At 53.1% G+C, this 24,977-nt stretch overlaps 10 protein-coding genes across 10 annotated transcripts in view; 4 read left to right on the top strand and 6 right to left on the bottom strand.

The window, feature by feature from the left end:
• Z517_02576 (uncharacterized protein) overlaps nucleotides 1-126 on the top strand; it is a gene marked incomplete at both ends in the record, with an annotated part of 3,825 nt that extends 3,699 nt beyond the window's left edge. The window contains one exon of the mRNA XM_013431685.1: nucleotides 16-126. Within this exon, the coding sequence (XP_013287139.1) occupies nucleotides 16-126 (111 nt within the window). The remainder of the gene's footprint in view (nucleotides 1-15) is intronic.
• A 1,806-nt stretch (nucleotides 127-1,932) lies between these two features.
• Z517_02575 (uncharacterized protein) lies at nucleotides 1,933-3,497 on the top strand (the record flags this gene model as incomplete). The annotated part of the gene is made up of 2 exons (XM_013431684.1): nucleotides 1,933-1,957; nucleotides 2,011-3,497. The coding sequence occupies 2 exons, from the start codon at nucleotides 1,933-1,935 to the stop codon at nucleotides 3,495-3,497; spliced, it is 1,512 nt and encodes a 503-aa protein (XP_013287138.1).
• A 677-nt stretch (nucleotides 3,498-4,174) lies between these two features.
• Z517_02574 (uncharacterized protein) lies at nucleotides 4,175-6,462 on the top strand (the record flags this gene model as incomplete). The annotated part of the gene is made up of 3 exons (XM_013431683.1): nucleotides 4,175-5,253; nucleotides 5,307-5,590; nucleotides 5,645-6,462. 3 exons carry the CDS (start codon nucleotides 4,175-4,177, stop codon nucleotides 6,460-6,462), a joined length of 2,181 nt encoding a protein of 726 aa, XP_013287137.1.
• Nucleotides 6,463-6,532: 70 nt separating this feature from the next.
• On the bottom strand, nucleotides 6,533-7,048 carry Z517_02573 (uncharacterized protein; the record flags this gene model as incomplete). The annotated part of the gene is made up of 2 exons (XM_013431682.1): nucleotides 6,533-6,776; nucleotides 6,846-7,048. 2 exons carry the CDS (start codon nucleotides 7,046-7,048, stop codon nucleotides 6,533-6,535), a joined length of 447 nt encoding a protein of 148 aa, XP_013287136.1.
• Nucleotides 7,049-7,744: 696 nt separating this feature from the next.
• On the bottom strand, nucleotides 7,745-8,902 carry Z517_02572 (uncharacterized protein; the record flags this gene model as incomplete). Its single annotated transcript, XM_013431681.1, has 5 exons — nucleotides 7,745-7,826; nucleotides 8,123-8,411; nucleotides 8,496-8,553; nucleotides 8,632-8,735; nucleotides 8,845-8,902. 5 exons carry the CDS (start codon nucleotides 8,900-8,902, stop codon nucleotides 7,745-7,747), a joined length of 591 nt encoding a protein of 196 aa, XP_013287135.1.
• Nucleotides 8,903-10,967: 2,065 nt separating this feature from the next.
• Nucleotides 10,968-13,015, bottom strand: Z517_02571 (uncharacterized protein; the record flags this gene model as incomplete). Its single annotated transcript, XM_013431680.1, has 3 exons — nucleotides 10,968-12,576; nucleotides 12,654-12,677; nucleotides 12,795-13,015. 3 exons carry the CDS (start codon nucleotides 13,013-13,015, stop codon nucleotides 10,968-10,970), a joined length of 1,854 nt encoding a protein of 617 aa, XP_013287134.1.
• A 1,196-nt stretch (nucleotides 13,016-14,211) lies between these two features.
• Z517_02570 (uncharacterized protein) lies at nucleotides 14,212-16,586 on the bottom strand (the record flags this gene model as incomplete). Its single annotated transcript, XM_013431679.1, has 6 exons — nucleotides 14,212-14,302; nucleotides 14,356-14,561; nucleotides 14,614-16,081; nucleotides 16,128-16,366; nucleotides 16,415-16,466; nucleotides 16,519-16,586. The coding sequence occupies 6 exons, from the start codon at nucleotides 16,584-16,586 to the stop codon at nucleotides 14,212-14,214; spliced, it is 2,124 nt and encodes a 707-aa protein (XP_013287133.1).
• A 970-nt stretch (nucleotides 16,587-17,556) lies between these two features.
• Z517_02569 (uncharacterized protein) lies at nucleotides 17,557-18,378 on the top strand (the record flags this gene model as incomplete). Its single annotated transcript, XM_013431678.1, has 1 exon — nucleotides 17,557-18,378. The coding sequence occupies one exon, from the start codon at nucleotides 17,557-17,559 to the stop codon at nucleotides 18,376-18,378; it is 822 nt and encodes a 273-aa protein (XP_013287132.1).
• A 3,119-nt stretch (nucleotides 18,379-21,497) lies between these two features.
• Z517_02568 (uncharacterized protein) lies at nucleotides 21,498-22,547 on the bottom strand (the record flags this gene model as incomplete). Its single annotated transcript, XM_013431677.1, has 1 exon — nucleotides 21,498-22,547. The coding sequence occupies one exon, from the start codon at nucleotides 22,545-22,547 to the stop codon at nucleotides 21,498-21,500; it is 1,050 nt and encodes a 349-aa protein (XP_013287131.1).
• Nucleotides 22,548-24,387: 1,840 nt separating this feature from the next.
• Nucleotides 24,388-24,977, bottom strand: part of Z517_02567 (uncharacterized protein) — a gene marked incomplete at both ends in the record, with an annotated part of 2,501 nt that continues 1,911 nt past the window's right edge. Inside the window, 2 exons of the mRNA XM_013431676.1 lie at nucleotides 24,388-24,579; nucleotides 24,646-24,833. Of these exons, the coding sequence (XP_013287130.1) occupies nucleotides 24,388-24,579; nucleotides 24,646-24,833 (380 nt within the window). The remainder of the gene's footprint in view (nucleotides 24,580-24,645; nucleotides 24,834-24,977) is intronic.

The following is a 24,977-nucleotide window of genomic DNA, read 5'->3' as shown; positions in this document are numbered from 1 at the left end:
GGGGATGTGGACGAGGACGGGGATGTGGACGAGGACGGGGATGTGGACGAGGACGGGGATGTGGACGAGGACGGGGATGTGGACGAGGACGGGGACGGTGTGGACGAAGAGCCTTCTGGGACATGACATTATAGTGGCCGTGGTAACTCGCAAGTCAGGAAATACACACTGTGGAAGAAAGACGAGTTGGGACCGCACAAAGCTTCTACGGGCGAGTCATACAGGCCCGGACGTTCTGCAAGCTCATTTTTTTTGTATCTGGAAAAGGGCATGCACAGTACTGTTCTCTCTTAGAAATCCAGGCACATACTGGATACGAGTACGAGTTTCACGCACTGTCATCATAAAAACGTACCTTTTTTCCTGACCTGACCAAGGCCCATTTGCTTCGCGCCGCCACCAGGACCAGGACCAGACCCACGGCCAAAATGTAGCCTTTCTTCTACTCGGCCGCAGTATCTCTTGCGTCTTCATTGAGGCCGTGGATAAATACAACGTCGGTACGCACGTTCAGATGACTTGGGGAATAGACGCGAATCAACGCGGGCCTGTTTTCCTCAAACTCATCAAAGAGCGAGTCTGTTATGATGAGCTTTCGGGTTTCTCGTTCATCTGGCTTTGTCGATAGGCCTTGGTCTGATATGGGGGTTGGGTGATTATCGAGGTTTTCGTCCCCTGATAAGTCCGTCGCTTAGAAGATTCTTGACCAAATCCTCGACCATATCCACCTGCTGACTTGACTGCTTGACTACCCTACCGACGTCCTCCTCGGTGCCTGCATTGCTCAGATCCGCCCTTGATTTAGGCAGCGCTTTATTCAGGGTCTCGAGCTGCGGTCTGAATTGAGCCAGATCTGAGTCCTTGCCATTCTTGACAAGCTGGGACACCTTGTCCTTTATTTGACGCGTTTGCTCTCGAGCATCTTCTAAATAGCTTTTATATGCCTTGTTGCGACGCTCCTGCTTGACATACAGTGACAGTAAGGTTGAATAGACCGGCAGCAAGCGAAACTGACAGACTTTGCGAGCGTTAAGTCGGCCATTTCAGCGCGCGTAAGCACATCACTGAAGTACTAGAAGACCGTTCCAGGGCTCTGGGTCGCTGTAGAAAATCGGTTTGCAGGCGGCGCAACGGTGAAGTCAAACGGAGGAGGGCGAGAATGAAGGGATCTTAGTAGGTAACACTAGAAAGCGCGCGAGATAGGTGAAGACGAGTGAACTGTAGCGCAATTAGAGTAAATGCTAGGGAGTCAGGTAGGGACGCAGCCTTGTACGAGGGCAGCGCGCCAAAGGTGCCTACGCTACTAATTCAAAACAAGACTGAAGTAAAGGTACACGCACTTACTTAGGTCGCGTACGGGTGTAATGTAAGGCATGGTAGGTAAATATTTTACATGTCCGAGGCCAGATAAGTACGCGGCATGGCCATACAATGAGGAGCACAATGAAGTCGAGATAAAGACAAACGAGTAAATTCCACGTGCATATCCAGGAGGTCTCCTGGCCTTAATGCTTCACCGTAGTCCCATAAATATTATGTAATCGCACCACGACTAAGCGGCGTCATTTCTCGTCCCCAAGGGCCTGTGGAGACTTGAGGGGTGTGCCCTGCGACTGGAGTTTTGTTTCCCTGTAGCCACAACCGGGTCTCACGAAAACTCGTTGTATTGGAGTTCATCGACTGCTACCAGCGTATTCATCCCATTCCCAGATCCTCCGAGGCCCGTCGCTCGACGTCCAGCCATCAAGATGATGCACCCAGCGCGTCAGGCGTATGTGGAGGAGGAACGCCAGGTAAGATTCTTCGCCGCAAGCAAATTATTCTATGTCTCTCTATTTACATTTTGCCTCCAAGGCCGCATCTTCCCTGGTGACGGAGCAACAGGTGGAGGCACACAAGACTGACGGAAATGGCTGAGTGCAGGATACCGAGATGGGCGTGGATTTGGCCAACCTTCGTAAGTATTGTCATTGTTTCGTCTTCATAGTTCTGGGCTCACTGTCCTGTCAGCTGTCGATCGGAATTATGACCTTCCTACTGGAGCCGGCGGTGTCGCTCCCGAAAAAGCATCTGCTATCCTCTCCCAATTCGACCGAAAACGAAGACTGGCTATGCTGGCGGTTCCCACAGACGATGGAAAAATCAGGGCACGACTACGCGAACTCGGAGAGCCTGTCACACTTTTTGGAGAGGACGCTGCGGATCGGCGAAGTCGTCTACGGGAACTCTTGTTGGACCAAGAGGATACAGCTGGGTCAAACGGAGCTGTTGCCGACGTACAGATGGGAGAAGCAGAAGAGGAGGCCGATCAAGAAGAAGAGTTCTACACCGAGGGTCTACCGGAACTGCTTGAAGCGAGAAGAGACATCGCTAGGTTCTCCCTACCGAGGGCAAAAGCGCGGGTACAGAGGCAGAGAGAAGACGCTACCATCCCATTACGCACACATATCAAACATCGCAAAGAGATCAAAGAGAAGTTACAAGGGTTTGAGTTGTTTGGAACACAGATTGCTGGAGAGCGACCCGTCAGCATCACTCGATTTGCCCCCAACGGCGAGCTAATCGCCGCCGGCAATTGGGGCGGTGGCATTAAATTACTCGATGTTCCGAACCTAGACGAAAAGGTGACGCTTAGGGGCCACACAGGCATTGTCGGCGGAATTGCCTGGTACCCTGGTGCAACACTACAAGATTCCAATGTGTCTCCAGATTCTCTGAATCTCGCAAGCGGTGCCGGCGGCCAAGGCGGGGAAAGTGATATACATCTGTGGTCATTGAACAAGGAGACACCTATTGGCACTTTGCAGGGCCACACCGACCGTGTTTGCAGGGTCGAGTTCCACCCCTCGGGAAAATATCTTGCCTCGGCCTCATTTGACACGACCTGGCGGTTATGGGACGTGGAGACGACAACCGAGCTCCTGTTACAAGAAGGACACTCAAGGCAAGTATTCGCTGTCAGTTTCAACACTGACGGCTCATTGCTCGCCAGTGGAGGATTTGACAGCATAGGGAGAATCTGGGATCTCAGGACAGGGCGCACGGTCATGATCTTGGAAGGCCACATCCGTGAGATCTTCTCCCTGGATTGGGGCATTGACGGCTATCGCGTCCTTTCCGGCTCTGGTGACGGATGGGTCAAATGCTGGGATCTCCGTCAAGTGCGCAACGTGGGAGGGATTGGTGCTCATAATGGCAATGTTTCGGACCTGAAATGGTTCAAAGGCCTGGATGGCGACAGGTCCTCCCTTGTAGAGGGCAGCGGCGTCAGACAGGAGCACAATCCTCGAAAAGCGGGCACATTCTTTGTGACGAGTGGCTTTGACAAGAATGTCAACATCTTCTCAGCAGATGATTGGTCGTTTGTGAAACAGCTCAGTGGCCATACGGGCAATGTCCTCAGTGTCGATGTCACCAATGACGCCAAATGGATTGCTAGCAGTGGGCACGACAGAACTGTCAAGCTCTGGGGTCGTGATGATGGCCAAGGCATATGAAGTCCTGCTGCCCAAAGGCACAAATTGACCTGCCCCTGCAGTTCCTGGCCTGCATGAGTGTACGGTTGCCATCAGGAGTCTTGAGGCTTGTCACTCTATGGCATATCTTGGTAAGGCAACTTTTCCTTCAGCCATGGCCAGGTACCTGTATCTCTGTAGCCCAAGGGTTACCCCGCTATTTGTACCAATACTATGTACCTAGATACCCTGTGAATTGTGTTTCATTGGAGCCCATCAAGGCAAGGCTGTACAAGGCTGTACAAGGCTGCGCGAGGCTGCGCGAGGCTGTAGATAGTCAATGACTCATCACTGACATCATGCCCAGCGATTGGTTGAACCACGTATTCGGACTCAACATTCCGCCGGCTCCGAAGCAGCTGCTTAACAGCGAGTCCGAAAACCGTGATTCCGTTCGACCCAGATGCCTTTTCTCGTTTTTGATTTCTAACTACCCATTACGCCACTCAGTTACCGTCATCAACCCCTAGATTACTCTCCCCATTATCTATCCAGATCTACTATCGAAGTGGAGGTTGTTTCTGGTCGAACTGCGGACTGCGCCTTGCGAAATCCATGTCAGCCTAATCAGGATCCAGTTTGTCATCACGGGATATGCCTTGCCTGTTGGGCGGGTCTGATATGACGGATTTTCCAACCAGGCATTATTGATTCACACCATGGCGCCTGAGAGACCACTTCCTGTGGAAAGCCTGTTGCCTTTCAACCAAAATCGCTCCCCCGAAACACGGGCCATTCTCCATGATGCCCAACTTCAAGACTCAACCAGCCACAGCCAGTCCCCAGAAAGTCTGGAGGAAGATGAAGGCTCAAGCACCGAAAAACCCAAGCGGCAGAAGAGGTCACGTGCGTGTATCGCTTGCAGAAGCATGAAAATCAGGTGTCTGCCGGTCGAGGGCCAAGATGCCTGTAATGCGTGCGCCAAAGTCAACCGGGAATGTGTCATGCCTGGTCCCCCGCGGAAAAGACAAAAGACGGTCCACAAGGTGGCCGAATTGGAGAAGAAAATCAATGCCTTGACTAACGCTTTACTGGCCAAACAACAGGCGACGGATGGCGGCAAGCCTGAGGATGAGTCGCCGCCCAAAGATGCCCCTACCAGTGCCAGCTCAGAACCCGCCAAAACTGATGACACGTCTAATACCAGCTTGGACTCTTATCCGCACAATCTCATGGAAAAGACATTTGTGCCGACCACTCAACCAGAGTTTAGTAGAGGTTGTAACCCGGTGCAAGTCGATGGTATCGCCAAAGACGAGTACATCGACGTCATTGACCGTGGCGACTTGAGCATGGAGAGTGCGACAGCAATGTTCAATCACTGGATGAAGGAAATGTGCTCTGCTTGTCCATACGTCGTTTTTCCGCCAGACACGGACCCCGAACACATTCGGAGGGCCCGTCCTATCACGTTTCTAACCATTTTGGCTATAGCAAGCCCTGTCGTGCAACCGTCGGCCCAGGCAGCGCTCACGATTGAGGTCAATCGGCAGATTGCAGAACGAGTGCTCTTCCATGGTGACAAATCTTTGGACATGATCCAGGCCGTGCTGCTAAACTCTCAATACTACGTTAGGCCGCGCACGGCGAGGGATCTTGCATTTAACCAAAACATTCAAGCCGCCATCTCCATGTCTCTGGAATTAGGAATCGGAAAGAGGTCAAAGCTGAAAAGGAGTACACAAGAAGAGGTTGAACTGGCCCGCACATGGTTGGCGTGCTATCAGGCCAACATAAGGTTCGCTAAACTCTTACTGTGTGACCGCGACTGTGCTGATTGTTCCAACTTAGTGTCACCACACTCCTTCGTCTCCCGACCCTCATCAGGTTCGGCCCACGTATAGAAGAGTGCCTGGAGATACTCCGAACCAGCCCTCATGCTGCTCCGACCGACAAATTCCTGTGTAGCAACGTGGAACTGGCGCGTCTTGCGGAGGAAGTTTCAGCGGCTTTCCATATGGACGATCCCGGTGCCGATCTCAACTTTATGGAGCCAAGGGTGCAGTATCAGCTAAAGTGCTTTGAACGGCAGCTGCAACAATGGGAGCGGAATGTCGACGTCTCGGTGGATCAGCGTAAGTCTCCTCATTGCATACAGCTGTTTGACAGGGGGGCTGACTTGTGACAAGGACTTGCACAACACCAAGCTGCGTGCCTCAACTTGTATATTCACGAGATCGCGGTCCACTACGACCACAATGTCGATGACTTCCGTCCAGGAGTGTCTCAGTTGGAGCAGCGCAGAGCTCCGGATTTCGTGACATCTGCTCACATTGAGGCCCTGTCGACACTGCTGGAAAGTAGCCAGCGAGTCCTGGATGTCTACCTCTCGCTCGAGGTCAAATGTGCTCGAAACCTGTCCAATATCTACATTGTCTGGAATGCATATGCCGTGGTGGTCCTGATCAAGCTGCACTGGATTTTCAGCTCGTCAGAATCCAAGTTTGGCTCGATCTTTGTCCCTGACTTGAAGACGGGCTATTATCTGGATGCCATTATCCACCGACTGGGCGAGGTGTCAGCTGGCGGCATGAATCCTTGCGCAGAAGCCTTTGGGTTTGTCTTTATGAAGCTCAAGATCTGGCACATGCATCGATCTGGACAGCTCTCGGACGATGAACAAGGCCAGGATGACCAGACACGACGGCAACGAGCGTCCAGCATCCTACGGCAGGATCCTGCGAGCATTATTGCCTCTGTAAAACGGATGCCATACCCTGGGCCTGAAAACATTGCGAGCGCGCCACCAGCCAGGCCTTATACACCGGCTCTGCTTCCTGGGGGTGGTTGGTCGAACGTGGACAAATTCGGTGCGAACTTGAATGCCGCGTACGATGCCGCCAGTTATGGAAACACCAACTGGGACCAGTTCAACTTCAGCACTCAGGAGCTGGACATGTTTGATGTGTACATGAATAACAGTGGATGGATGGGGTATCTGCTTTAATCGACGGCTCATTATTGCCACTCCCAAAATTCGCATTCCCAAGACTAGACACGCAAAATGTTGACAAAATTCAACTCCACCCAATAACTCCCTCTCCCAGAAGCTTTCTCCTCCGACCATCGACGATGGATACTGTGCGGCCCACGACACCGTCCCCGCCGACACCGAGGTTGAGCCTCAGATCACCTGTCTTTGACGCGCTGACCATGTCGACAAAGAATGAATACAAGACGGGATTGGACGGGTCATATTCGTCCTCGGAGTCCGAGTCGACAGCGGAATGCAACGAAGTTGAGAGAGGTTGACCATATTTGCTAGGTGAGATGTCAGTGGATACAGCACAGCATAGCAGGGACAGGGACTGAAGCGGCAATTCGACTTACTGTATCCTCACGTTCAAGAGAGCGTCGGGTCCGCAAAGTTCGGAGGCGTTACTTTCTGCACATTGGAGAGTGGTCGTGGTCGCTCCTGGCGCTCGATTCGACAGTTTCAGTCGTCCCCGAAAGGATGATTGCGGGTTAGGGTGGATGATGGCGATGAGGTCGCCGGACTCGGGAGCGGGAGGGAGATGAGAATCGCCACACATGGTTTTGGGCGTGACAGATTGAGATGGGATTAGGGGGTGACAGTTAGGAGGAAAAGCTATGGTTTGTTGTATGAGTACAAGACGTTGATGTTGTTATGGATATTCATTCAAGAACATCGGAAATGCGACCTGCGACGGGCACCTCATCTTCATATACTCTCTCCTCCTTGGGGGAAAACACGGGACGGAGATGGCATTGTTTACGAGGAATAACCTGCTCAAGATCTCCAATCAATCAATCAATCACTTACACACTCAACTTACTCGCTCAATCCGATCCATTCCAGCCCTTTCCCTCCTCGAAGAATGGAAAAAGAGCAAGATTGAGCAAGATATCATACCCATGCCACAACGCCTAGCCTCGTCCTCATCTCCCTCGAGGTCCCCGCAGTTGGGTTGGGGGAGGAGGTGAGCATGTTTTGGGTTTTTTTGTCTAATAAAATATTGTGGCTAAGAAAGAGGCTAAGAAGGGGAGGGGGTGGATGGACATTATTGAGGGAGGGACGATGAGGCTGAGGCTCAGACCGAGGCTGGGGGGGGGGGGAGTGAATGAGCAGGTTTGTTTTCTAAAATTAATGAAATTGGAGGCTGAAGAAGGAAGTACGAGGTACTGGTCTTGGGGTGCCACGCTGAAGAGGCCTAGGCCCGCCCGGATGGAGTGCCTAGAGGTACGAGGTAGTCACGTGTAACCCTCGCTCAGGGCCTAGGTGGTTTCTCCAGGGAGCCTCCAGGTGACTTGGCCAGAGCCTCAAGACCCCCGAATTTAAGCTGGGCATGCCTAAAAGTCGTGAGCTTGGACACTTGGGCGGCAGCCTTACCTAACCAGGTACTGTTGGCATCGTCACCCCAAGAATTCCTTTGGCTCCGCGTGACACCAGACCCCCAAGTGAATACTCGCTGACTCGGTACAGCAACGCATCACGGCTTGGCTCCCGAATGCTTGTGTGCCAATTAATTACCATCTACTTGCACACCTGTCAACCTGACCAATGCTCGCTCCCAACCATCTTGAAATCAACCACAGTGTCACTCCCTCCATCACCATCATAACATCAATCCATCGCCACAGCCAACGCGCCCGCCACCGTCCCCAGCACCAACACCCAAGTCCTCACATAATTGTGCCACTGCCACCGCTTGATGGCCTCGGCGGTGCTCATCTTCCCGTCTCGGTCGATGCTGCGTTTCTCGTTAAAGGCGTATGTCAGTGCCATCTCCCCACCACCGGGTCCGGCCAGACGATCTGCTTTTCGCGACAGGGCGCCGTTGGTCCGACGCAGAAAGGTCAGGGCGTAGGGCACCCCGGAGGCACTGGCCGATGCGGCGAGGATGTAGAGATATCGAAGGAGAGATCCCCCGGGTGCTGTAAGAGAGGAAGGAGCCTTCAGATCAGCAATTCCACGACAAAGGACCGCCTCCACCTCCGGATGAAATGAGACCCCCTTACCGTGATATGCCAGGAACCCAAAGGACAAGCCGTTGATGACGCACATGGGTCTAGAGATCTGCCATCCGCCCGAGTGCGTCAGAGAAGCCATCACTGGGTCTAACTTGGATCGCGAAAAAGGACTTGGTTAACTGACATGGAACCCCATGAGATACTGGTAGCGCCATTCTCGCGCGGCCAGGGCGTCCGGGGCAAACAGAATCGCTGGTACGGCAGCATGGGACAGGGCCCAGGTGTATCCTGAAATGGACGACCGTCGATCAGTCAGCGTCCAATCGTTCATCCCAAAACAGATATGGGCAGGGAGAGAGCCGTGGGAAAGAAAGGAGAGTGGGTAAAGACGACAAACCTGCAAATATGCCTGACGAGGCCAAACCGCAGACTTTGGCGAGCGCAACGACGTCCATCGTGTCGTCTGGGGTTGAGACGGAGTGAGTTGAGCTGAGACGAGCGGAATTCCTCCTCCGACACCAGGGGTATGCTTTTTCGATCGATCTTCAGAGGTAAGGTTGGCTCCCCGTCGAATGGATTTTATATTTCTTTCCCGCGATGTTACTTTGTCGTTATCAACCCCCCCAAACCAGGGTAAGGGGTTATTATCACCTGACAAGCGCGAAGAACTTGGTACCTAAGGTAGGTAGGGGGGTTCAGTTTCGGTCTGGCACAGGCACTATTATTCAAGAATGCAGGGCAAACACAAAAGGAGGGAAATGCGCCCCCCTTTCCCGCCTTGGGGTACCGACCGAGTTAATGTTTGATTGAACCCTGCGTCCACCATTATTACGAGGTACCACTAGGTATCACGCATGCGCGGACACGGGCACAGAAGCAGGGCGTCAGATCAGCGCTAGTCAGCGCCGGATACGAGTTTGCGTGGTTTGCGTGGGTTTAGGCGAGACGGGCACGCTTCCTTCTCTGGCCCCAGCTTCCAGCCATGAGGAGTGATGGACGATAGGCGACGGGCGATGGATGAGGGATGATGAGGGATCAGGGCTTGGGGGCGCAAAATGTTAATTACAAGTATTGAATTAAAATACTTCGGTCCTCGTAGGAATCACCTCACCTTACCTCACCTACCATGCTCTCTAGAGTCGTGTCCTGCTCTCCCCATCTCTCTTTGTTACGAAGGCTTTGGAATGATGACCATATCAATCAATCCTTGTACTCACTCGTACGAGGTATTATTTGCGTGCCCGCTAGACAATCAAGACTGGTTGGGCATCGAGGATAATATGGGGTAATACATCCTCTAGGACATGTTAATTTTATGCCCATGTTGCGCGCCTATCATCGTCCGTCATCCGTCATCGTCATCGTCATCACCACCACCACCACCACCACCACCACCACCACCACCACCACCACCACCACCAGCTTCTTTTAGCGATGTATCTCCGCCTGTCCACCACATACACTACTACTACTACCACTACGATGCCGTGCTCTAACAGTATGTACGGGGTAGGACCGCCTAATAGTCTACGCACGCACGCACGCACGCACGCACGCACGCCATGACTCCCGATATTCGCATTTGCTCTTTTCGAGAATTTAGCGAGTTTCTCCCCCTCAGACCAGATCAAACCAAACCAGACCAAACCCAGAGAGGGAATCAATCCGGGGGGTTTTCCACGCGGGCGCGCAAGAACGAGCCATGTTTGGCAGACACGCTAGACACAGATACAGAAGACACGCGAGGTGTGTGCTCGGTGTGTACGAGTATGTGTCTAACATTTTACTGTAGCCCAGGTACTGTAGTAGTAATAGTAATCACTAATTACTAATAGTCATACGATAGTAGCGGGTAGAAGTCCCTCTCACTGAAAATCTAGCATTTCCTACATGTATGTTGTCCCTTTCCCTCTTCCAAACTAGGTAATATGTATGTACAATACCTATTACAGTTATGAAACAGTGTGTTAATGGACACACCACTGATCATTATATACCCTACTACTCCCGTAGATGCTCTCTTTGCATTCATTCATTCATTCCTCAAGCCATATATATACACCTCGTACCATCGTTCATCGGTATGTACATGTAATATGTACTGTGTTGTGATAAATCCAGAAATCCTTCCCATCGTCTCTATTTTTCGACTTGGCGACTCGCGACGCGACTCGCGACTTTTTGGGGTTGTGGCCGTATTTCCCTCCCAAACTCCCGCGGAAATATATACCCTCGTGTATACCTCATAGCTACCTCGTGTCTGGAGAGATACATATACTATGCTATGCTATGCTATGCATGCGAAGACGTGAGATGGGTTTCGCTGGATGGCCGGAACCAAAGGTCTATAGGTAGATAGACGGGTTAGGTATATCCAGGCCCGGGTTCGAGACAGCGTGGGGTGCGATAAAGACATATGGTGTCCAGCGTCGTCATCCACCTCGTTCTCGTTCAGAGGTAGAAAGAAAGCCGTCGAGTCCCGTCCAGATCAATCCAGTTTATAGTCTCTTTTCTGGAAAATCACCACCGTATCCTCCGCCGCCACTTCTGCAGCCTCGTCTCATCACCCGTGTCTCCCCTGCGGTCCGGCCCCCCCGAGTCGACACCACCCTCGCTCCCGGCCAGGTTGTGCTTGTCGCTCAACTGGAGATTGGGCAGGAACCAGACCATGACCATGGGGACGGCGGACGCGACCAGGGCGGCGATGGTCATGAAGCGCAGAATGTCCGAGTAGGCGTGGTTGACGGCGTTGCGCTGGGCGGTGCCCGTCTCGGGCAGGACCACGGCCGTGATGGAGTCGTAGACGCTGTTGATGGCCGCGGGGTCCGTGTCGGGACCCAGCCAGAAGCGCAGCCGGCCCTTGAACAGGCTCGTGTAGATGGTCCCCGCGATGGCGGAGCCCGTGCTGTTGCCCAGGTAGATGCACAGGAGCTCGAGGGCGGTCGAGTGGGCGAGGTCCGCGCGGGGCACGACGACCTGCGCGACGACGATCACCACGGTCCCGACGGCGCCGCTCCCGGCGCCCTGGACGACCTGCATGGCGATGATCTCGGCGAGCGAGTTGTCGGCGCCGCGCAGCCGCATCATGAACCCGTACCCGATCAGCCGGACCACGACGCCGATGAGGAGCAGCCACTTGTACCGCCGCGACCGGTACATGAGGAAGCCCGTGCCCAGCCCCGTCAGCACCTGGACGCACCCGGCCGTGTAGGTGAGGAACGTCGCGTCGCGCGGGTCCAGCCCGTGCACCACCGTCGCCCACGCGTACAGGTACGTGTGCGTGACGCTGTAGGCGAAGGCGTCGAGAAATCCGATCGCAAACGCCAGCGTCACCGAGATGTTCTTGAACAGCCGCGGCGGCATCGCCGGCTTCGTGGCGAACCGCGACTCGTAGACCCCCAACCCGACCAGGCACAGCACGCCCAGGACGATCAGCGTCGGCACCCACGGCGCCCGCCAGCTGCCGTTGGAGTTCCCCGCCAGCGCCACGGGGAGCAAGATCATGGCGCACCCGCCGCAGAGGAGGAGCATCCCGCCCAGGTCGATCTGCGAGGCGAACCCGCGGAGGGTGGTCTTTGTGCGCACTTTTGCGGCGCCGCCGCCGCCGCGGCGCACCCGCTCCAGCCGGCGCTGGAACCCGAGCAGCGGCACGATGACGCTGAGCGAGCACACGGGCATGATGATGGCGAACATGCCGATGCCCCAGCGCCAGCCGATGGTGGCCAGGGCGCCGTCGACGATGAAGGCCGAGCACCACGGCACTATCATAAAGGGCAGGCTGACCAGGGCGTTGGCGAGCCCGCGCCACCGCGACGTCGTGATGTCCGCCACGATGATCTGGTTGAGGATCTGCATCCCCGTCTGCCCGACGCTGTAGACAATGTACCCCCCGATGTACTGGCCGAAGGAGCGCGCCGACGCGCACAGGATGTACGACACGACGTAGCACGCGATGACGGCCCCGTACGTCTCGGCCCGCCCGACCACGTCCGAGATCTTTGCCAGCGGCGGCTTGAGCACCGCCGCCACGATGGTGCCCACCGTCATCAGCGCCCCGAGGAGCGCGATCTCGCCAAAGTCCGACGCCGCGTAGTTCTGGTAGTTGTAGATGGTCGTGTAATCGAGTTCACTGTCACGAGCCCCAAAACTCAGCAAAATGTGCTGTGCACCATGGTAAGTCTCTAATGTATCCTAGGGTCACCTTACAAGATGGTCCACATGAGTGCGATCCTGTTTGGTTCCGCCATCTGTTAGCCGGGTAAAGGTCATATTTGGTTTAAGGTGAGGTGCCCTCTTCAAGCAGGTAAGAAGGTAGGTAGATGGGCGAGAGAAGACGTAGGGACATACCCAATCCACATCCATGTTCTCCCATGTTTTCCCCAGGCTGCATTCAGGGCTTTCTGGTTCTCCTCCTCCGATTCCGAGTCCGTTCGGGACCGGACGGTTTCTTCGGCGGTCTCATTCTTCTCCTCGTCAACGATGGTGGCGTCACTGCTCGCGGGTGATGTGCTGTCGTGGGAGGAAGGAGATATGGCTTGGGCCGACGGTGGCTTTTGGTCCGAGGGCATCACTTCTTCTAGAGGAGGAGGAGGAGGAGGAGGAGGAGGAGGGTGCGGACCAGCACGGCGAAAGAATCGACAACAACAATCATACAATAGGAGAGACAACAGGGACAAACACAGGAATAACGAAAATAAAAACCCAGCGAGAACAGAGGGACCTCCCCAAGTAGATGAGATGGCCCCCCCATCGGGGAGTAAGGTCGATCCATTATACCCATATACAACCCAGCTGAAGCGTAGTCAAGTCGTCACCCACAATGCAACGACACGATCAGCACGCAGGAAAAATTCTGTCGCCCCTGCTGGTCGATAGACAGTGTTAGGGAAGGATGGTCCCCAGGCCAACGTACCAAGAACACCCACTGGTGGGGCAAAGCCTCTGCTATACCCAGGGATGAAGGAGGGGGAATCAAATGATGAAGAACAAGACCAATCCACCAGGGGGGGAAAACAGCGATGTCGGAAAGCAGTAGTTGTGTGCAAGCCAAAGCATACGAATCCGCAAGTGGATTCGGACGTCGTTACCAAAAGGGACGTGAGAGGGTTTTCGATGATGCCACAACGGGGACCCCAGACTGGACTCGGGGCACTTTTGATAATCTCATCAGATAATTTTCATCTAATCAAGATAAGATGATCACGATGACTTTTCGTGTCCTGGGCTTGTCGAGGTGCTGATCGGTCTTGGGTGTGCAGGGACCTGGGTCGCTATACACCCTGCAATCCCAGACAAAGCCAATGACACCAGACGGCGGAACATTGGCATGTCATCATCCATGCAGTAGGCCCAGTTCTCCTGTGGGACCACCCAAGCCCCGAAAAGAGGAACGGGCCATCGATCATTCGGAGAGGCATGTCGGGGCCAGACAACGCACGCCGAGATCCCTGCAGAAAAAGATTGGTGTGGCGGTATATAAGGGAAAGATGGAGAGAAAGTGGAGGTGGTGGAGTGTACGTCCTATACAACACAAGAGGCGGAGGAATGACCAGAGAAAGAGGAGAAGGGGAAAAAAAAAACAGAGGAGCAATCCAAGAGAAGCCGAGACGTCGATCAGAGGCTCGATATCCACAAAATGTCCGCAAATGACGCCATCTCAGGGGCTCGTCTCTGCCGCTAACGTGTTTGATCAGAAAAACGTTGCATGCACTTTTGTCGCGCTGAGGTTGTCCCTCAAGAAACCCTTTTCTAGAGACCTAGTCGTTCACATGCCCGACGTACTGATGCCGGAGTAGTGGTTAATCCACGCGAAAATCTCCCGGTGCCAAACGAGGCTGTTCTCCCGGTTGAGGACCCTACAACAAATTGTCAGTCTGACATTGCGATCACTCTACAACAGAGTCCTCACCAATGATTCTCATCGGGGAAGCTCAGAAACTTGCTCGGAACGCCCCTCTCCTGCAACAGGTTGAAGAGCGTGATCCCTTCGGCGATGGGCAGTCGGTAGTCCAGCTCATTGTGCACCACAAAATGTGGCGTCGCCCACTTGTCGACGTGGTTGATGGGATTCCACTCATCATATTCATTTCGGTTGGCCCACAGAGTGCCATTCATCTGTTTTGCGGTGAGCGTGAGCCACAGTCTTCGGGGTCGGTGCAAAACCTACATCATGTTGCATAAACCACAGCTCTTCAGTCGAGTAGGAAGCTACCGTATTGACCATCCCGTCATGCGTAACGAGGGCTTTGAATCTCCTGCCAAATTCGTGACCTTGGATCCAGTTTGTCATGTAGCCGCCGTACGAGGCTCCGGCTTCGATTCCATTCTGGGTATCGATATAGTCAAATGTGCTGTTGACATGCTCCCACACAGCAACGAGGTCCTCATACGGGAGACTGCCCCAATTTCCTTGGATTGCATCCTGCAAAGCCATTCCCCAGCCAGTGCTTCCGGTCGGATTCGGCGCCACGACCACGTAGCCTTGGTCCGCCCACACCTTGAAATTCCATCTGGTGCTCCAAGAGTTGTAGTGTCCACCTTGTGGACCGCCATGGACAATGAATGCCAAAGGGTATTTCCTGCTCCGGTTAAACCCTTCGGGGTAGATGACCCAGCTCTGTACCCGAGTGAAGCTGCCCAGGGTGTAAAACTCGGAGACGTCCGTCGGTCCCAGCCCTGCGAGTTCGGGGTCGACCTGGTTCGACCGGAAGAGGTCGGTAACAAGCCTGCCCCGGGGACCAATGATGTAGAAGTCACGGGAAGACCATATCTTGGAGTCTGACACCAAAAGGTTCCCGTTCGGCAACACGTAAAACGAAGCAACGACACCAGCATTGGTGATATTTGTGGGCTTGAACCCTGGTCCAGCCGTGAGCGGAACTTGGAACAAACGTTCGTTACCCAGATCAGGTGCTGCGACAAAAAGGGAAGTGCCATCGGCAGACCATCTAAGTTGATCGGGAGTGCTATCCCAGTCCTCTGCTAGGCTGGTGATATTGAAATTACTGGTATTGACATTGGCGACGTAGATCTTGTTCTTGTCGGATTCATAGGAAATCCCGTCCATCTGGAAATATGCGATCTTTGTGCCATCTGGAGAAAACATCGGCCTCGCCGAAGCCCCTTTGGCGTTTGGAGGTGTCGAACTTCCAGAAAAGGCATTGATCGGTACGGGCAAAGATGAACCATTGTGAGGAACAAGATAGATCTGAGAGGATGTATAGTTTGACAACGGCAAATCAATGTTCTTCGTCAAGAAAGCGACCGTGGATCCGTCCGGCGTAATATCGTAGTCGCCAGAATCACCAAAAGGCTGGACGGGACTTTCAGCCCGAGTAACATTGGCAAGGCCTGTTACAAGGTTCTTCAGGCTTCCGCCCAGAGAATACCTATCCACCCCGGTCAGCGTGCCAGCGAACACGGCATTTCTCCTTTCAGTAAGCCAAGTGTCCCAATGGCGGACATAGATGCTCGTGTAGATTCTTGCTGAACTCAGCGGCTCTTCGGCCAGCTCCTCGTTGTAAGCCGTTCCATTTGGCCATGCCAGGCAACTCAAGAGGAAGTTTATGTTTCCGGAAGGGGTTACCACCGCCTTGAGCCCAGAATATGGCGCTGGAAGTGATGCGATTAGATACCTATGAGTGTCAACCTAGTAATGATATCTTGTCAAGGCAGACACACGCTTCATCGATGGCGTTTATGTCACCAGCATACAGGCTGATGCCGCCATTGTCTTCTTCGTTGGTGCCGTTAATGTAGAGAATGCTCGTGTCGGACTGCCCAACCCAGACAATCTCCGAGATATCGGAACCGTTGTATAGTAGAGAAGTTTCACCAGTGGTGAGATTCATTAGCTGCCACACAGTCTCTGCCCCATGGGTCTCCCATGAATAGCTAGTTGCACTAAATACACCTAGTTGCTTTTGACAAGCATCAGCCTTGTGCTACCAATGTCAGGTTCGACTTACTCCTGACGGGTTTGGGACCAATTCACCGCGTCGTGGCGCAGCGAGCATCTGCCTGAGAAGAAGTTTAGCAAAATACAGTCAGTTGGACCCTGGGCAGGACCGACTCTGGCGTAATGGACAAGACAAATGGCAGAACAGCTATTGCTGTCGCCAGACTGCGTAGAACCAACATTTCCGAAACTTGTGTCGTAAAGAGCGGTGTTGTGTCCTCCTTTCTCTCGCGTGCGAGAACGTCAGGCTAAATGCAATACTTCTGGTGAGATGCAAGGTCGCTGCTTGATAAATGCATCAACCCATCCTCTTCATTCCCCCACCCGCGGTCCCCTGCCGCATCTACCCGAGCAATGAGCCATGTTGCATACGGCAGGCACCGATAGTACTTGGATTGTTCAGAAAGCAGGTCACTCGATAAGAAAGAGAGTTACATCAACGGTGGTCATGGAATGACAGTGGTGGCGAGACATGGGCCTGTGTTCAGACAAGGGCCAGGAAGGATTGTGCAGGGATGGACCTTTTGGCACCCCGATTCCTTTGGAGGCTTGTCACCTTCCTCATGTATATATGGGAGAGAAAAAAAGATGGAGATCTTGTTCGCAACTGGTTTGGGGATATTAGCTTGGCTGTAACTGAAGCTAATGACGAGCTTCCTGCCCAAGTATAGCCGTCAAAACCATCAAGCTTTGGGTGGTACCAAGAGATCCCCAAGCCTTCCGGATCCCTTGGCTTTGATCTGGGCATTTGGGTGGTGCAGAGCAGAGTTGCATCGTGCGCTTATCGACCCGATTGTGTCTCCATGGCCAAGATTGGGATATGGTGGGATTGAGTAGCAAACCTGTATCGAGTAGCCGAAAGACATAGCACCAGATAGGAAGTTTCCAGCTGACGTGACGCAGGTTTCTGAAGACGAAATCGCGGGATCAAAGCACGAGGGAGATAGTCAGGTGAATTCTCCGGGTGGCTGGAGATGGAAAGCTTGAGGGAAAGCATCCGCCAAGGCTTGAAGGAGATCGACGCGCCAAGGTCTTGGCATAATGAGTGTCTTATCACGTGCCATCACGTGATATTCTGTTTTCTGCGTTTAGATTTTCCGCTTCCGAGCCCAATCGCCCTTTCTCTCACCTTGATGGGCACCGATCAACACGATGGTGGCCCTTTCTCAGTCGGATGTGGCGGACATCAACACCCTCTCACGCTATCTGTCTTGCTTGCAAGTCCCTTCGCTCCACACCTGCTCTGCCGTTGATGTCGTTGTCTTCTGTGGCAACGCAATCCTGCCCATTGCCGACAACGTCTTCTCAGCCCTGGAAGCGCGTCCAGATCTTACAAAAGTCTTGGTCATCTGCGGCGGAATTGGGCACTCTACACGATTCCTCTATGAAGCTGTTCGCGCCCATGACCAATACTGTCGGCTGGCCGACGAAATCGATGGGCTTCCCGAGGCTGTCGTCTATGAGCGGATTCTCTCCGGGTATTACCCCAAACTCCATGGACGAATCAAGTCGGGTGAGATGAAATGCATTATTGAAGCCAATTCGACCAATTGTGGAGCCAATGCCATTGAGACGCGTCGAGTGCTCGAGGCACATTCGATCTCGGCGCCCAGGTCTTGTATCGTCGTCCAGGAGCCGACAATGTCGCTGCGCACACTGGCTGCCTTTCAGCACACTTACCAAGGCGTCGAGCCGTCACCTGAATTTCTCGCCTGTCCAACGTTCGTCCCTCTGGCTTCTCTAGATGAAAAAGGTATGCTGCATCTCACAGCAGACACATCAGGTATTGAGTCCTCCGCACTTTGGGATAGCCACCGTTTCATTGACCTCCTGATGGGGGAAATCCCTCGGATACGAGACGACAAGAACGGATATGGCCCAGAGGGAAAAGACTTCATTGTTCACGTTGATGTTCCGGAAGAAGTGGAGGCTGCCTGGGCGCGGCTCAGCAAAATCCTGCACTTCAAGCGCTGATATGCTATATTGAGTCTTCACTTGGCTGCAACCCGGCAGCGTGTAATTGTCTCTAAGGGACAGGTATACGACCTTGAACAAGCTGAGTGGCCTTTCTGGCCAGATGCGTCCGGCTCAACCGTCGACGTGGAAAGCTGTGTTTCTGAGATCCCCGACTTTGCAACGTAACTCTCCCATATCCACTATCGGATCCTCGGTCGCCGACCACAATCGTCTTCCCTGTCAAACTTCATCCCACCAGGTTGGGTTGCCTCTTCCACTCTGGCCCTCGTACTTCTGCCGGCGATGCGAAGCACAGTCTTTTGTCTGTCCGGCCACGGTGCGATGTCTGTGCCCTTTGCACGGTTTGTTCTTTTTGGCATGCTTGCACAAGTTGTCCTTGGTGATCATGGCGCCTTTGCAGCCCGCGTTGGGACAGTGATGGTGGATTCGGATGGTTTCGCACATTGTTGCGTTTTTGCCAAATATTGTCGGGCTGATTGTTTGCGACTTGCAAAGAGACGGCTATGCTGAGAAGGTCGACACTGACAATGACACTGGCAGTACAGGACAATACGTCGGACCGGGGGTTTTTGGCCTTGTTAGAACTTGGATTCGATATGGTCGAGACTGGAACTGAAGACTTTGAGAATTGGAAGACAGAGTGTTTGGGTCATGGGTCATTTATGGTCGATGCGCTGAGGCTCTTGGTGCACCCTGCGTCGCATGACACCCCGTTTTGTCTGATGTTTGATCAAGGCAGAGCTACAAGCGGGTTCCCGCCATCTGGGCCCTGAGCGAGCCCGCGACGTCAGCCCCAGAAAGACACACCCTTTGTGGGTGGTGGGGGGTTTTGGGTTGGTTTGTTTCCATGTGTGTATGCGTGTGTGTGCGTGTGTTGTTTGTGTATGTGTGTATTTGTTTCGCGTTTTCCTGTTTCCCAAATGTTACTACAAGCTTACGTCTTCAAACAATTCTCAATCTCGTATACGGGTGAAGGAGGAGGGGAGGGTGTGTACCCGTTGTTACCGATGTACATAACAAACATACATACCTACTTTGCTTCCTACCACCTATCTACTTACCCACCTACATACCTCGTCGTTACATAGCTGCCTACCTGCCAACCTACCAAGACAGGCAAGTGACACGAACCAGACTTTTCAAATCTCAAGCCCCAACGGGTGTTTGCTTGCTTGCTTTGCTGCTTGCTTTGCCCCCGCCTCCCCGCTAACGGACGTTACCCCTCTGTTCTTGTTTCGTTTCAGACCACAAGATCACGAAGAGCAAACTCGGTAACGGGATCGATCAGATCAGATCAGATCAGATCGGATCGGATCGCGAAGGGTAAGCTAAGCTAAGGTAAGCGGTGAGGCTGGCCAGTTAAGTAGTACATAGTACGTACCTGGTAATCAAGAACAGGTAACCAGTAACGAGTAACGAGAAACAAGAAACAAGAAACAAGTAACGGTGGCCAGTGGCCAGTGGTCCTGTGACTGGCGGCCGACTTGACTGGCTGGTTGGTGGCCGTTGGCCGTTGGCCCGGATGAGAATTTGCCATTTTGTCCAGGTTTTCACCAGATTGATTGATTGATCGATTGTGATGTGGAGGGGTTTTTTTTTTGGTTTGTGTGCACATGTTTGTGTCTTTGCTTGAGCAAAGGACGGGAGGGGAGAGAGGAGGGGAGGAGAGGTACGTACTCACTCACAAGGGACACATACACACACATACACACACACACACACGTACACACAATAGATACAATAGATACATGACCACATACATATTAGGTACAGCACACCACAGAAACAGCGCAGTAGTATGTACACACAGTACATGGCACCTCCTACGTAGATAGATACAGCATATACCTACCTACCTACCAACCAAGGTACGTACAGTAGGTACATAGGTAGCATATCTCCAGACCAATTACAAAACCCAACATGACATACCACCCACCACCTTCGACCCTTCGACCCTTCGACCCTTCGACCCTTCGACCCTTCGACCCTTCGACCCTTCGACCCTTCGACCCTTGGTCCTTTTGTCCCTTTGTCCAGTTATTCCTCCCCGAACCAACCAAAAAAAAAAAACCAAAAAAAAACAGAAAACAAGGAACCACGGGTAAAAAGGTTTCAGGAATTCATAATCATAACTCATATTTTTGGGGGGTCATCATGTCGTGAGAAAGAGTCAGCAGTGATACCGACCAAAGGGTACTAACTAACTAGTAAGGTAAGGTAAGGGTAAGGTAGAAAAAAAATTAAATTACAATGCTCGTGATGGGGTATGTATGTAACAACAACGGCCGTCCAGTCCAACAAGCAGGGTGTGGAAAGGGAAGGAAAGAAAAGGAAAAGGGAAAGGGGGTATCTGCATGCACGCATGCATGCATACATGCATAAGAGGCATGTATGTGTGAGTCTGTGTGTGTGTGTGTGTGTGTGTGAAAAATGCACACAAACATGTGCCACACAAGATCTCTCCCGTGGAACAAAGATTCGTCAAACGGATCTGTTCTTTTCTTTTTGAGATGTTCCCGATCGGATCGCCGTGATCCACCCCGTGCATTACCCTCCCATGCCTAATCTTCGTTCACGTTTCGTTTTTTCCGGTTCTGGGGTTTTCGTTGGCTTTCGTAGCTTTTCTTTCGTCTTCGTCATATGTTCCCTCTGGTAGGGGTGGTGGTGAGGGGGTGGTCTCCCTGTTGGTCGGTCGGGTGGGTGAATGACTGAGTGTTGCCATGCCTTGCCATGAATTGGAAATGGCAAGAGAACATCAAGTCAATGCAAACTTGGTCTCGGTCTCGGTACCGGTCCCGGTCTTTGTTGACCACGAACAGAAGCCCATGGCAATGGCAAGCCCATCCAACTGGAAAAAGTGGGGAACTGATGGAGTCTCTCAGGTTTGCCTCCTCCATGATGAATTTGTGAGAGGGAACCAAGCAAGCAAGCAAGCAAGCAGAACCCCGAGTTTCATCATACACACACAAAACAGGTTTTCCCCCACCAATTAACAAAGTCAAGGAGGGAAGCAAGCAGAAGGTTTGGCAAAAAAAAAAGAGGATGCCTAATGCCTGAATGCCTATTGCCTTGCCTTGCCTAGCAGGCCCAAGCCAGTCTGTTTGCCGGTCAAATCACGACACACCAACGTCGATCCTGGCGCAGTTGGCAATGGTCGAGCGCACTCGCCGGTGGAACCCGCCGTCGGCAGCCGTGTCGTACATTTCGCTAATCTGCCGGGGTAACATGCCTACGCGGCTGATTCGCTGTCTGACGGCCTCCTTGGCAGGGCCCAGAGCGTTGGCGATGCCGTCCACCCCGATCCGGAAATTGTAGCAGATGAGCTTGTCGTGCTTGACCCCCGGGTAGTTCTCGGACGAGGCCGCGACCGAGAACTTCAGCTTCGAGTTGGCAAACGCAATGGCCGCCGACGGCGTGAAGCAGTACTGCTCGAGCACTTCGGCTTGGATCGCCGACATGTCCAGCTCCGGTTCGGGTTCGGGATCCCAGCAAGGGGACGAGCACACGCTTGTCGCCGGCGTTGAGACAGGTGACGAACTGCCACTGGAGATGGAGCTTCGAGGAGAGCCACGTGGTGATCGGGGCGACCGAGGCGACCGCGGTGAGCGAGGTGAGCGAGGTGAGCGAGGTGAAGGAGGTGCATTCATGTCAGCATCAAGCCCGTCAAAGGCGAGCGCCAAGGTTCGGAAATGCGAGGATGAGCAGGCGTCCAGTGTTCGGGCATAGAAGCGAGTCTCTAGAACCTTGAGCCGGGGGAGATCGCCGACACAGATGTCGACGAGAGTGATGTGGTCCTTGAGGATTGTGTCGGCGTCGGTGCTGTCGCCAAAATCGACCGCGATGTGTGTCAACGACGATTTGATGAGGGGATGGATATCCGGGTCCGACAGGAATGCCAGGGCGTCTCCCGATGACCGGAAGACCAGCGCGTTGAGACTGTAGAATAACGTGATGGCCTCTGACCGGATCAGCTGGCAGGTATCCAAGAATCCACGAGGGTCGTCTCTGGGGGGCCGCGATGGACGGAGTCGACGTTGCGACGGACACCTCAGCCTTAGCGGGTGCGACTGTTGAAAGGCGAATTTATAGATGAGATTCCTGACCTCGGGGGGAAGGTTCAATAGCATGGAAGACATGTCTGGAACTTGCAACGACGACGCCATGGTTTTGTCGTCCTGTCTGGCGTGAACCCACAAAGGTTTGTTTCGAGGTTCAACCTGTTGAACCGATGCTGAAGAGAAAGGCGACAGAGGTAGAAAACAACAACAGACAACAGCTCGACCGTTGAAAGGGGGGGTACACAAGATAGTGACCGGGTCTGTCTCTCCGGGCTACAGTGACAACAACAGCTCGGGAATAATGTCGTTGAGAAATAATAATCGAATCCACCAGGGGGTCTGTGCTATCGGGTTGGTGGCGTCTTGGGGCGTGGCCTGTTTGCACAGCGGTTCAAATAATTGATCCAGCGAGGCGGTACTCGTGAGAGGCAGCCCGGGGCCAAAATTGTACAGAGGGCTACTAAATTAAGAGTCGAGTCGATCCCGCAATCTCGTTTCAGAGAGCATCGAGGCGAAACGTGTTTTGGTGTCACTCGGTTCCTCGTCAACTCCCAAAGGTTCAACACACAAACAACCTCTCTGGTCAAGAAACCAAGGGTGGGCTGAAAATGCGGGAGAGAAAGTCGAAGAATAACCCGCTGGGAGGAAATGGGCTTTTCCCAAGCTTAAGATAGTACTGTCCCGAGTAGGTAGGCCAGGCTGGTTGAGTAACGAGAGTATGTCCAGTATGTCGGAGTTGACGGCCGTGTGGAGAAAGGCAGGCAGGTTCGAGCGAGAGACTCTGGCTGAAGCAGGAGAATGAGCAGAGAAGGGGGGGGGGTTTCGCTTCAAGAGAGAAAAGGGCGAGGTTGGTGATGGGCATATACTCGCTAAAGTGCCATCTACCTTTTTTCACTCTTTTTGTCGAAGGTGACACTTGGTGGTGGAGGTTACCGTCGGTACTAGTTACTGGGGTGGTTGGTTGGTGACACGATTTGCGCCTCGCACCCAAAGAGAAAAGGGTCGGTTTTTTGGATTGTGACTTTTTTTTCCTTTCTTCGATGATACGAGTAGATTTTTGTTTAATTGACATGGGACCTGGCATGGCGCAATGTCTCAGTTTAGCCCCTTGTACCGTGGCCTCGTACCAGAAGAGGCAGGGCAAATCTGGGCTATAGCAGGTTTAGCTGCCCTCTGGGAAATTGGATCAAGGTACCTGCGCAGTGGGGAGCCGGGGTGGCTACGGAGTATCGGCCAATCATATCTGGTAGAAGTGGAGTTTGAGCCTCAGGGGCTACTGTGAGTGGCGGATATGCTCGGGGCTTGGGGAACTAGTGTCAACTAGCCGAGTCTTAGCAGAGATATTAATATCCGTAGCCTAATGCAAGCCACAAGGCACTGCTCCGCCTAGCCAATCATTTGAGCCTCCCTGGCAACCGCCCCAGCCACGGCCTTGCCAGAATCCCTGATCCAGCGAAACTACTTCCCTAAGGCTTCCGCTGGACCCCTGTTCATCTTGTGCTGTGCTGGTGCTGGAAACGACCATCTACAGCACTGGGCCCCTCGGACTCCCTGCTACGTCACTCGTGACCACATTCCGATAAGGTACGAGTACGACAACATGGTCACACACCACTCCAAGGATGGGGGAGGCAAGATCCAGATTGCCCAAAGTGTGATTGTCCGCTCGCGCATCATCCGATCATGATGATACTCGGTAAATGTCTGGGGTTGCTGCCTCCTTGATGGTACTTTGTAAGCTTTTTATCATCTACTCGGTACTTGTGCGTACTCCGTATGTACCCCTCTAACAAGTCTGCCCGGTCTCCCTGCGAGGTATGAGGAAATCTCATGCCATCATCATCATCATCATCATCATCATCGGAGTTTTTCTCCCTCTTTCTCTATTCCCCTCTTCTCTCAAAGGTTTTGTGCCACCCACACGCCCCCCCTCCTTGGTTCCATTTTAGACTTTCAACGCCATCTTTGTACTCACCTCTCCTACGCTAGCTCCACCCGAGGCGAACTCGTGTTTGTCGTCCTGTGCCAATACCTTTGCGGTTAATTCGTGCCTCTGCATCTCGGTCGCATCCGCAAAATGTACCACCACTTCGTCACCAAACAAAGCATTGATCTCTTCCAGCGACTTGCCTCGAGTCTTTGAAAGAAAGTTGGTTGGATCAGTAACATCCTCGTCAAAAGAGAATGGAGTCTCTTTTCTTACCTCGGGACACCAAAAGTAAAAGATCCAGATGTTGACAAAGGTCAGGCAGATGAAGACGATATAGTATTTCCATTTGATGTTTGCCAAGGCCGTCGGCGCAGCCTCGACATACACCAACGTCGAGAGAAATGTCCCGGCGAGAGACCAGGCCACGCCCTGAGATCGGATGGTGGTAGGGAAGATCTCCGCTTTCATGCGGCCCAAAATATGCATGTCAGCGGGAATCCGGGGGATGCAACCTTTTTTTTTGCTGCGAGTTCCGATATGGCTCGTGCGAGACGAAAGAAAAGGATGACAAAGGATGAGGATGAGGAATGTCCCCCCCCCCCCCC

The sequence above is a fragment of the Fonsecaea pedrosoi genome (genome assembly GCF_000835455.1).
Source record: "Fonsecaea pedrosoi CBS 271.37 unplaced genomic scaffold supercont1.2, whole genome shotgun sequence".
In the NCBI taxonomy this organism is placed as follows: Eukaryota; Fungi; Ascomycota; class Eurotiomycetes; order Chaetothyriales; family Herpotrichiellaceae; genus Fonsecaea; species Fonsecaea pedrosoi.
Note: the sequence above shows the minus strand (reverse complement) of the source record. Positions and strands in the feature narration are given on the sequence as shown.